The 10,853-nt window shown below is 47.3% G+C and overlaps 7 protein-coding genes across 7 annotated transcripts; 3 read left to right on the top strand and 4 right to left on the bottom strand.

The window, feature by feature from the left end:
- Nucleotides 1-674: 674 nt before the first annotated feature.
- On the bottom strand, nt 675-1,382 carry SNOG_01539 (hypothetical protein; the record flags this gene model as incomplete). Its single annotated transcript, XM_001792125.1, has 1 exon — nt 675-1,382. The coding sequence occupies one exon, from the start codon at nt 1,380-1,382 to the stop codon at nt 675-677; it is 708 nt and encodes a 235-aa protein (XP_001792177.1).
- A 2,006-nt stretch (nt 1,383-3,388) lies between these two features.
- Nucleotides 3,389-3,650, bottom strand: SNOG_01540 (hypothetical protein; the record flags this gene model as incomplete). The annotated part of the gene is made up of 2 exons (XM_001792126.1): nt 3,389-3,402; nt 3,485-3,650. 2 exons carry the CDS (start codon nt 3,648-3,650, stop codon nt 3,389-3,391), a joined length of 180 nt encoding a protein of 59 aa, XP_001792178.1.
- A 2,106-nt stretch (nt 3,651-5,756) lies between these two features.
- On the top strand, nt 5,757-6,903 carry SNOG_01541 (hypothetical protein; the record flags this gene model as incomplete). Its single annotated transcript, XM_001792127.1, has 3 exons — nt 5,757-5,923; nt 6,063-6,774; nt 6,853-6,903. 3 exons carry the CDS (start codon nt 5,757-5,759, stop codon nt 6,901-6,903), a joined length of 930 nt encoding a protein of 309 aa, XP_001792179.1.
- A 351-nt stretch (nt 6,904-7,254) lies between these two features.
- On the bottom strand, nt 7,255-7,400 carry SNOG_01542 (hypothetical protein; the record flags this gene model as incomplete). The annotated part of the gene is made up of 2 exons (XM_001792128.1): nt 7,255-7,313; nt 7,370-7,400. 2 exons carry the CDS (start codon nt 7,398-7,400, stop codon nt 7,255-7,257), a joined length of 90 nt encoding a protein of 29 aa, XP_001792180.1.
- Nucleotides 7,401-8,200: 800 nt separating this feature from the next.
- SNOG_01543 (hypothetical protein) lies at nt 8,201-8,366 on the top strand (the record flags this gene model as incomplete). Its single annotated transcript, XM_001792129.1, has 2 exons — nt 8,201-8,245; nt 8,304-8,366. 2 exons carry the CDS (start codon nt 8,201-8,203, stop codon nt 8,364-8,366), a joined length of 108 nt encoding a protein of 35 aa, XP_001792181.1.
- Nucleotides 8,367-8,432: 66 nt separating this feature from the next.
- Nucleotides 8,433-9,482, top strand: SNOG_01544 (hypothetical protein; the record flags this gene model as incomplete). The annotated part of the gene is made up of 4 exons (XM_001792130.1): nt 8,433-8,727; nt 8,867-8,914; nt 8,984-9,078; nt 9,192-9,482. 4 exons carry the CDS (start codon nt 8,433-8,435, stop codon nt 9,480-9,482), a joined length of 729 nt encoding a protein of 242 aa, XP_001792182.1.
- A 588-nt stretch (nt 9,483-10,070) lies between these two features.
- SNOG_01545 (hypothetical protein) lies at nt 10,071-10,389 on the bottom strand (the record flags this gene model as incomplete). Its single annotated transcript, XM_001792131.1, has 2 exons — nt 10,071-10,142; nt 10,309-10,389. 2 exons carry the CDS (start codon nt 10,387-10,389, stop codon nt 10,071-10,073), a joined length of 153 nt encoding a protein of 50 aa, XP_001792183.1.
- Between the last annotated feature and the right edge of the window lie 464 nt (nt 10,390-10,853).

Below are 10,853 nucleotides of genomic sequence, written 5' to 3' on the forward strand. Positions count from 1 at the left end.
TATGCCTGGACTGGTTTATCTGGCGATTGCATATAAATATATCTACTGTCTTAGGATGTATTGTAGTCATTGCTAGTCTTGCGGTCTCATGTCTGGTCAGGGAGCTTTTCCACCAAAAAGAAGAAATCTTCGATATTGAGTCAGAGCTGGAGAGTTTTGGACCTGAGATGGATTATAGTTCTGGGCAAATTGACCTTAAGTAACAAATTCAACCTTATGGGAGGTCGCATCTCTGAGACCTTTGGTTTTGGAGCAACATAGTTATAACCGTATACTTTGCGTTTCTAATGTTATTCTCGGATACGATTACTGAAGTGAGCCAAATGTTGCGTGTTGGTTCATATCTCTATGGCCTGGTCAGTATTCAACGTAAACAAGCTGATCCTCACACCGTGTCGCCCCATACTTCATTCTCGATAGCTTACACTCTTTCAGTGGTAGGCATGGTCGAACAAGAATCATCAAATTCTATGTCTCGATCCAATGTCACTTACGCAGCGCCTACCCAATTCAGCTATCAACGGTAGACACCACGAGAAAGCTCGCTGCCCCGACTCACGGCTCTTTCGAGAATCATCTGATTTATCAACTCACGGCACGATCAGGGTTTACCCATAATATTTTGTTCATTCATGTGTTTGCTAAAATTATAACCTGAAATTATGACTACTCAATCACCGTAAGAGCTCACAGTTCTCAAATTGAACCCAGAAGTGCACGTGTGGCTTCGTCCGCCATGGGCTATCCATATTAGGCACAATAACATCTTCGCTGCAATGTACAGTATGTTCCCAAGAAAGAGCAGCAAAAGGAACCAGGATATCGGGAGTTTTTAGGAGAGACGCTTGGGTCAAGGCTCTCCAAGCGTTCAAACAGTGAGCTTTGTGATGTTCTACTGCATCGTAGGCCTGAGGGAACTCCCCAGATAGATAATACGACATGTTCATTGGTTTTTGCATGTCCTCGTCGTGGTATACAGTATGTATAGGCTGTCGAATGAATTGATCGGCTATATCGTCAGGCTTGCAGTACGGTTTCATCCAGACTAAAAGAGAAGGATCGTAGACACATCCGAGATCTTTTGCCTCGGGGACTGAGTCGCCACAAGATGACCATTTGGCGATGTCTTTTTTTCGTTGCAAAAGTGAAACACTTGATGTTGGTAGCACAGTTGTTGTCCTCAGGAGACCCAGGATGGCTGCTGCAAGTAGTGCGCCGAAGCTGAGCGCAATGCTTATTTGTTTCATGGTGTTTACTGCTGGCCGACGAAGTAGATGTGGGGATTCGTGGTCGTATTCTCCAAGAAATCCAATATTTTGTTCGAAAGCAGTGGAACGGGGGAGCTCAGAAGATGACTTTGAGATGAGGGTGTATCGTGGCATTTTGATAGAAAGTAGTAGGGTGACCAAATTTTGCCAAACTGTGGGTGAGGAGGAATGCCTTGCACGATGTCACAACTAGCGACACCAATCTTCGTGGAAGGGACTTCTTACCTGCAATCTTCCTTTATTATTAATTGACTTTAGTTTGCCATGGAGACACTTATTGGATAAGAATTTGGCAAAAGAATATCCGAAAAGCCGAGAGCATCGCACCAAACTTCCGGCAGACTGTATTTAAGTCGGGGGTTGTCCACGACACGTCATACTTGACGGCCCGTAGATGACGACGCCATAGTAGTAATGTACCATTCACGACATTTCAAAATCACAGAATTCAGTCCATACCTTCAATTCCCCTTTAATGGGCAGAGTTTTGAGCCTAATGGCTTCTTTCATTCAGCGGCTTGGCCTAATACATTTTGCCTCCGCTGTTGCCGGCTTCCTTACGGTTTTCATTGTCTGGGCCGTCCATCCTTCTACTACAACCTGGTCAGAAGCAGCTTTACACTTGGCATATCGCCCATGCGGCACAGATGCCCAGATAGCCACGGAGCGAGGCTGTGGCTTCGAGCTGGCCACGGGCACCTGGCAACTACCTGAGTGTACACATCTGGAGGAAGAAATTAAATTTAGACGCTCTCGGGAATGGAAGTTCTACGTTTACAAGAACTCTACTTATGCGGAATCACATCCAAGTGTTAATGGCATCCATGACCGGAAAGACATGCGGGAATTAGGTGTGTATGAACTGCCAGACCTTGATCCGACGACTCAAATTTGGACAAACTGGGAGTTTCATTTGTATCGATGCTCTTGGCTATGGAAGCGAGATGTGCTCGCTGCCAACGGAAATATTACAGGGCCTATTGGTGGACAACAGCATTGTGTAGATGAGGGGTTGATGAAAGAGAGCAAGTATTCTTTGGAGGATTTGGTTGCAGGCTATCATGTTAGATATAACTGTTGCACCGCACCGCCCAACTACGTTGTATGAGTAAGTGGAAGGTGTGTATAGATCAAGTCGAGGCTGACCTATTCGCATAGTTAATGAAGTGTACACACTTTTTTCATCTACCAACTACTTCGTTACACCACTTTAAGCAACGCAGAGATTTGTACTCCTTTGTTTCGGCACCAGGCACAGGCTTGTTTAGAGTAGAAGATTAATGCAAGAGTCACTCAGAACAACAGTTGTCACCGTTCAGGTCACAAGTGTGCCCCGTAGACTTGTCCATGATGGGCAGTGATGTAAGTGAGTGCGCAATTCTCACCCACATGATGCTTCTCCAGTATCTGCCCGACGCAGCCTTGTTGATGAAGATCAGCCCATTGTTGATTTATAAGACTCCCGATACCAAGGTAATACTTGCATGGGCTCATATTGATGAGGTAGAATCGCTCAGAGAGAACCTCCTTCCGTTGATTGGTGTTGTTGAAGCCATTACATGCAAAGGTAATGTTATCTACGTAGATGCCTGTGATCAGCTTTTTCCCAAGGTGTATATAGGGATCGGATCTGGATGATATCAGCCCTGCAATCTGAGACGGCGAGCAGAGCGCGGAAGCTGGTTGTCGCGATTCTGGTGTCGTAAGGCGTCATGTGCGATGTCCCTTTCTTGACGGAATCGTGTAGAAGTGACTCTCGAGGTTGGCCGGCAGTTCGCGTTGTGTATCAGCCTCAATGCGGTAAGCTTGGAACATGACACGCGTGTCGGCTCATTCTGATGGCTATGTGTGTCTGTGCGCATGTGAGAGTATCCATGGATGCTCTGTGAGGATCTTGCGCGTGAGGAGCAGCGCCCACCCATGGGCATCGAGTTCAGTGGAGACAGGGCTTAGCGATAAAGTTTGAACTAACTACGCGAGCGCGAGCGCGCCGAAGCCGAAGCCGAAAGCGCTAGACTTGATGAAGCTGCGCACGAGTGCGAACGGCACTTAGTTGGGCCAAAGACGTTGGGGTCGGTTGTGCAGTCACTCTCCTTAGTCGAATCGGAGCAGTGCTGCTTTCAGAGTGTGCGGGCTTTGGCATGTTAGCAGTTTGGTGCTGCGCCATTTTGTTGTGATGCTTGGAGCTGGACGTTGGCGGCTGTCGAGCTTCGTACCGATAGCTTTTGTCCGGCCGAAGACAACGGGTTGCTTGCCAGTGAGAAAGGGCGCTTGGGAGAACAAGCTGGCAACAACAACCAATGCAGGCTTGCAATATCTCAAGTTCCAATACACCTTGGAAGCCAGCATGCGACAGTCATAGCGACGTGGCTGATGAGCCATCTCAATAGCAGCCAAGGTGGATCGAAGCCACCGTCGCCTTTCTTGTGCGATGGTGGACCCGCACCACTCCCGCTCTCAAAACGACTACTTACTTGGTCTTACTGGCTACTAACGCAGGATATCTTCAATATTGCCCGTGCTCGGGCATTCTCTTGGTATTCGAAGACAACCGGTGGGCACAAGTGTATAGCTGTTCGCTTCTCTATTAGGTATAGTGGTCACTCGTTTGTCAAGAAAGCGACATATTAAAGCACATGGACTAGTTGCATCTGGAAGCATCCTTGAGCTTTACCTACATGGTTCCCGCTAGTTCTAGAGACAAGATACTACCGAAACGACAGGGCAACCTTGAAAAATCGTTGTTTTATTCATCATTGCGGATACATGCTGCCATCTACGTCCTAATTTGCCGGTTCGTTTTGTAAAGCGACCTCAGGAGTCTTCATGCTAGTCATGGCTTTGCCCAATTGTATAATCAAGAGTGTGATCTTTTGCACTTCTCTTCCAGCACTCTCAAGGGTCTTCTCGGCACGAGGCAGCGGGTGAGTTACATCAGATCCTTACTCATTGCAAACCCTCGTATATACTGCCTTTCATCTGTTGATCGTCCGTAGAATATCGGTCAGGGAGAACCGCCGAGGACACAGCGCATTTTCTAGACGACAATCTAGCTACATATACTAACCGTCCAGCTCGGTGGGAGCGGATAGAGCGGTTCATATTACCGCAACAAGTCGGTGCTTTAACGGGGTAGTCAGGGGTTGTATGTCGTCTCCGGACCGAAAACTACCAGTCCCACACTAATTGCTTCCAGGCGAACGACCAAGCTTTTGATGGCCAAGCCCAGGTCCTTTCACTAAATGCTTACCACCGAGCGATTTTGACAGAGATCTCGGGATTTCTGGCCCACCTGCTCGTCCTTTGCCATGATGATAGACCGAGCAATCGCCCTCTCCCTTGTAAGTTGCAGCTCTCGACAAGCGTTATACCTAAGACATCATTCGAGCTTCAAAAAATGCTCGAACGCGGGGTAACTCCGCTTGGTCTGGTGGGACGGGTAGCGGTGGAGTACCTAGCTTAGAACAGATAAAATTGCTGACGGCACGATGATGAAAGACTGGAAGCTTTCGAATTCCTTGTTATAAGTAGCCATACATGATCTTTTGGACTACGATATAAAAGGCAAAGATGACTTGACTCTATCTCTACGATCTCAACAATGGTTCAAGGTCCTACAACACCCGAACAGATCTATATACTTGAGAAGTTCGCCAATTTTGGTTGAGACGCGGGATTCTGGGTGAACCACCTGAGCACACTACACTGAAACAAGGAAGCAAGTAAGCGGCCCCGACGATGTCGATGAAATCCCCAATAACAAGCTCGTAGGTAGCTGCTACATCTATTGGATATTTACTACCCTCGCCCCACTAGCTTTCGGCAAACCTACTTCTTTCTTCAGTATCTACGAGCAACTTTCAACGGTTGACGGCACATGGACTGATCCGAGCCGCGCCTACTGAGTCTGCATATTGTTAGTACAGGGTTAAAAAACGCTAAGTTCTATGCTGGACACTTCTAGCCAGTGTGAGTATGCATCGACTTGAAGGGCGGTCGCTACGCTATCTTGTTGGAGGGAAAATAGAAGTGAATCAGCGTAAAAGTGTTGGACTTATGCATGAGAAGAATTATTCAGCTTATCGGAGCTCATCGCATATAATCAGCCACTTTAACTAGGATACGTGCCACCGTCTGGATACTCCCGGGGTCGACTCCTTATCAAACTCCCTGAACATGGTCAAGACTTGCAGGGAGATCAACGATACAAGAATCTTGGAAACCGTACCTAATACGATAAGGCGCTTATCAAGATCTGGGTGTTACGGACTGGTGGCGTTGTCCAACGAGGAGGGGTAGGTCTCCGAATCGTTGGCACCGGGCTCCCGATACATATAAGAACAAGACGAAAGCCATCAGTGACTGTATTTGAAGTAAATACTCTGTTATTCAAAATGCCCGAATCCAACCAGTCCTTTACCCGTCCTCCTCATCACAGAAGCAATTCCGAGTCGACGCCTTTCAGCTCGCAAGCGAATCCCTATAACAATGTCTGCGATCAATGCTATCGGCGCAAGCTTAGCTGTTCTCGCGAAAAGCCTGCATGTGAACGATGTCAGCAGTCTGCCCACCAGTGCACGTACAGTGTCGCTCGGCCTGCTGGTCGTCCAAGACGACCAGACTCTGGTGAGAGTCGTCAGCATAGACGCTCGATTGTGCGTAGCGCTATCAGGACGCACGAGAATACATTGCAGGGAAGAGACTTGTACACGCCTGTATCACTAGCTAGTCCAGAGGGTGTGTTCTCTCTAGCTGACACTCAGTCATTCGTTAGCTTACTTGCAAAGACTACAGAAATTCTCAAGCCAGTGTCCAGCCTGCTCAGAAGGAAGGGACAATGCACGAAACCGTGGGAGCCCAGATGCGCAATAACTCCGACAACTCTGACACGACTATGTTATTTCGCTCGGATCTGGGTACAGCAGCACGATCTCTAAACTATACAGTACAACCCGATCAGACGTACAAAAACCATTCAAGTCGTCCTAGCGAAGAAACTACAGGCATGCAATCGGAGCTCCAGGTTCAGACGTCAGAGCAGCCACCCAATTCCACAGATGCGTCAGAGCGAATAGCCACGACTAGCCTCAACTGTGACATACTATCACCACTGCCGCACGCGTTAGACGGAGAGTTCCTAGACCTCAATTTCCCGAGCCAGGAAGGTCTCTACATCGACCTAGAACTTCAGCACTCCAACTCAGTTAGCAGTAACAGCGACGGAAGGTGTCACTGCTGTTTATCTCTCATGCAATCCCTGAACAGAAGGCGACAGGAAGACTATACAGACCGCGATCCTCTGAGAACAATTCAATCACTTAACGGAGCTGCAGAACAATTCCTCATGTGCGATGTTGGCCACGGCAAGCTATGGTACCTCATTTTATTAGCTCTCTACCAAGACGCAGACGATAATCTAAGGCTACCAGAAGAGATCCAGGAGATGGCCGGTACACACTCTAGAAGAGACTCCCATAGCGGCACAAAGTCAAGCTTGAACGGTACGGTATGTATTAATTACTTTGTTCAGACTTAGTCGGACAATTCTTCGGAAGTTTTCGCGAGAAAAACTAATTTGGTCTAGCATCCCAACAGGAGAAACGTTTTGCTGAAAACGTTTGTTCTGCTCTCATGAACTGCATCTGTGCTTCCTTTCAAGTTTGGCGGCGATGCCGACGATAAACTAAACCCTGAGGTAATGGAAGCTTTTGCAGAATTTCTTCGAGACAGATTTGAGAGTCGTTTACTGGAGCAAACGGATGAGGCAAGAATGTACAAGTAGTTCGCACCAACCTGCAGGGAAGGGAAAGAAACCAGCAAGTGGCTCGCATATGCTAAGCCATCACCAAACTCGAATCACATCGCGATGCCCTCATTGAATCGAGTTTCATGTTAGTGAAGAATATATCTGGTCTCTGAATATGATCAATGAAAGACCCGCATTGAGTCTCGTCACACAGCCAGAATTCTCCCGACCTTTGGCTGCTCAAGGGCAATAACGCTCTTTCTGGAAGAGAAAGTTCACAGATACCACGTACCCCCGGTCTGTGCATGGTTAGAATTGACGCCGTGCCAGGATTTAAGTGGGAAAATGCGCTTACGCAGGTCCACGACTGTTCCCTGAGGGGTCATGTTGAAACTGCGCATGCATGCATACGTGAAAGCACTCGGCCATTAAGAACAGAGTTGGAAGGGCCTTCTACGAGATTGAATAAGTGGTCGGACAGTAAATTTACCGATCGTCCACTGTTCATTTCTGCCGCCACCAGCTCGAGCACCGTCGCTCCCGAAGGAGATGGTCCTTCGTAGCCCAACGCAGTGGCGCGGTCAAATGCCCAGGAAGGTGCAAGTAGCGTAGATCAAAGTCCGGGCGACTGAGAAGCAACGGGAGTTTTTCATGCTGCTACTCTCCCTCTGAGTTCACTTGGAAGCATCATCTCCGTGCACTCGTTCACTCATCCTAGGCTTTCATCGTGGCCGACCACCAACCACCGCATGGCTATCGGAAGCCAAAGAGGCTGGGTCTCAATACCTGCTTTACTTCTACGCAAATGCTGACTCAATCTCCTTGGTTTACTGGAAAAGAAAACAGGCCTTGGCGCAACCAATGGCGTGAATCACGTGAATTGCCAAAATTCGCCAAAGTCACCGACCAAAAGGCTCCATCTTCCTGACCGAGAGCACCACACCAAAACCCGGAAGTTGTTTCATTTACGCTTATTGTTGTGCGATTCATAATACTCTTTGTCAAGCTCTTGATGGTCGTTCGGAGGTTTAGCACCTGCAATACATTTTCGCCGCCGGTGGTTCAAGGAGAGCGACCAATAGAAGACTCTTCGAGGCCGATCTCGAGGCCTGGCCGCATTGATGGTCAGAGTGGTTAAGCTAGAATGAGTTGGTTCAATGGCGTCGGCATTACATGGATAGTAATCATGCCAATCTTCCACCCTATGATCTTCAAACCCGAAGTGGGGCATGTTAACTAACATCGGAGGTTAATGAGAGCAAATAGTATATTTTAACTATGTACTACAGATAGTTCTCGCCCTTGGATTGAATACAATGCCGGATAATTGTGAGCAGCACGGACCGTCCTAGTTGTGATGGACAAGTTCCATCTCCATCCAATCTTCTCGCTGGATTCAATTCAGCAGCAACACCACAATGAACGAAAATTCGGTCGCTGCATGCGGCAATAGTACTCGGTCCTCTAGTTCTTTCGAAAAAACTGAGATTGAATTGTTGCTAAAGCACTGTGAATTGGAGAAGGCACAAAAGCCCAAGATATGGCATACTCTCTGGCAGCGAATGCGACAACGAGGCGCATACAGCTTTATCGCCTTCATTTTCGGATTAACCATGGTAGTATCAATTATAACGAATGTCTACCTGTTCGCAAAACTATCTTCTACCTGCATACGACAGCAGATTGGGGCAGACCCATCAGGCTGGATCCAGGGTAAGTCATCGTTATTCTTTTTTTATCACTACGGTGAAAAGAGCCATCTAACAGGAGAAATTGCAACTAGATTTCCATGTTGAGCAAAGGACCTTTTCCAACACGTTAAGATATAGCTACGATCCCTATAATGGTACAGAAGAAGACATGCTAAGTGCGAAGCTTGCGTGGAAGGAACTATTGATAGGTAAGTTCTCTCTCCTGCATCACTATGTAATAAATTCTGTATTCTGATCTGTCGGGTAATCAAAAGGAGGGGAAGCATGGCTCCTGGCCACTGAAGAAGAGATCGAAACCTACCAACTTCAGCCTAGCCCAAAGGCACCAGTCGTCCCAACTCGAGAGCCGAAAGTATCGACAGCTGTAGAGACAGCTCTTGGTCACCAATTACATTGCGTGGTATTTGAATCGCGAGCATGGTCATGAACATGCAAATGCATTGAATAGAGGCTGAAATTATCCAGTGGTTCCTCCAACACCAGCACTTCAGAGCTCTAACGGGGCAGAAGCTGGTCATACCAAACGAGCACTTCGCACACTGCATCGAGCTCCTGGCACAGTCTATCAAGTGCTTTGGCGATCTTTCAACCGGCCAGCAGGATGTTCATATCTGTAAGAAGGCGAGCGACTTGGACGTTTTGTTCCATGACAAAAAGATTGTGGATGAGAACTACGCTTGGAATCATTCTTTCCCGCCCGGTATAGAAATACTTCGGAGGGAGCAAGCGGCGGGCTACGATATACCAATATTATAGATAGACTTTATAAATTACGGCATTCTTACAAAGAACTCAAAAAGAAATACATGCTTAGCGTAAATTATACGGGTCTCATTTTCTGTGGGGATGTATGCGATGTGAGTTGTGGGAACTAATTCCGTAGAGCTCGGCTGCCCACTAGTATATTTAAGAGATGCAGGTAGCTACAGCCTCCAATAAAGCTTTATTTATGCGCTTACAAGCCAATGTATTGTTAGTGTGCTGTATAGCCTTGACTGAGACAGATAGGTGCGCCTTGCGGCGGCAATGAGATGAGTGGGTCGAGTACACAGTAAAATTAGTGTTTCCAGGTTGCATCATTGAAGTCTGATTTGAGAAAACAAATATTGTGAATTAACTATTTGGGTGTGATAGAGAAGGAAGAGAAAGTGGCATCTTCACACTCAGTCTTACGCACTGTCAGTGCGCACGGTCGGACAGCATGGCGGACAGCATGGCGGACAGCATGATTCACAAAGAGCTTCCTGTGCTCAACAGAGACATCAGTAAAGACTGCATGCTGTAGGTCAAGAATGTTCTTTAGCCTGAGAATGCTCAGAGTGAGTCTCCTTGTGTGACAAACAATTATATTCGGAGGTTTGGAACAACCGAAATGTTTTGTCCGCCGCCATCCATCTCTGCCAATCTCGGGAGTGCCTACTGGATGTTAGGATATTATTATCGCAATCTTTCCGGATGATCGAATTGTATAGTGTAGGTGATGGTAACAAGTTTGAGTAGGCCCGACATTGTGATCAGGTAATTTCTTCCGGCCTTTTTCATCCACTCTTTCTACATGCGGAGAAATGGCCTGAAAAACTACCGGTCTCCAGAAAAAATCTTCAGGCTGTAGTGGTGCTGCCATTTGTGGCACTTCTGAACGCGCAAACTTCTCAATCCACATTGTTGAGACAGGTGAAGCTATCTGCAAACCGCTCATACTCTTTTCTTCTTCTCACACTTGCGCTGCTTTCTGCACGTCTAGACCTTTTTCAATGGACTCAGCTCGCACCAGTTCTGATACCCTGAGACAATCTCATGATGGGCTGCTAGGGGAGAAGAAGTCTCGACCACGCACACGGCTCTCCGGTTGCAGCTTGCGGACCATCACATTGCACACTCTTGCAAGCTTGATATGTACCACCATCTTTGTCCAATGCATTCTCACACTCGAGTTGCTCAAAGTACGAGACCGGTCTCCAGTACGGAGTGGTGACGACATAAACGGCATCGCCCCAAAGTGTACGGTACAACTCAAAATGCGCTCTGCCGTCGAAACTAACTTGTCGGTTCTTCTACTATTTAGTATCTACGCAGATCACATTTCCAAGCGACGAGATGGATCTCTACATTTCTAATTACACTTCC

The sequence above is a fragment of the Parastagonospora nodorum genome (assembly GCF_000146915.1).
Source record: "Parastagonospora nodorum SN15 chromosome Unknown scaffold_2, whole genome shotgun sequence".
In the NCBI taxonomy this organism is placed as follows: Eukaryota; Fungi; Ascomycota; class Dothideomycetes; order Pleosporales; family Phaeosphaeriaceae; genus Parastagonospora; species Parastagonospora nodorum.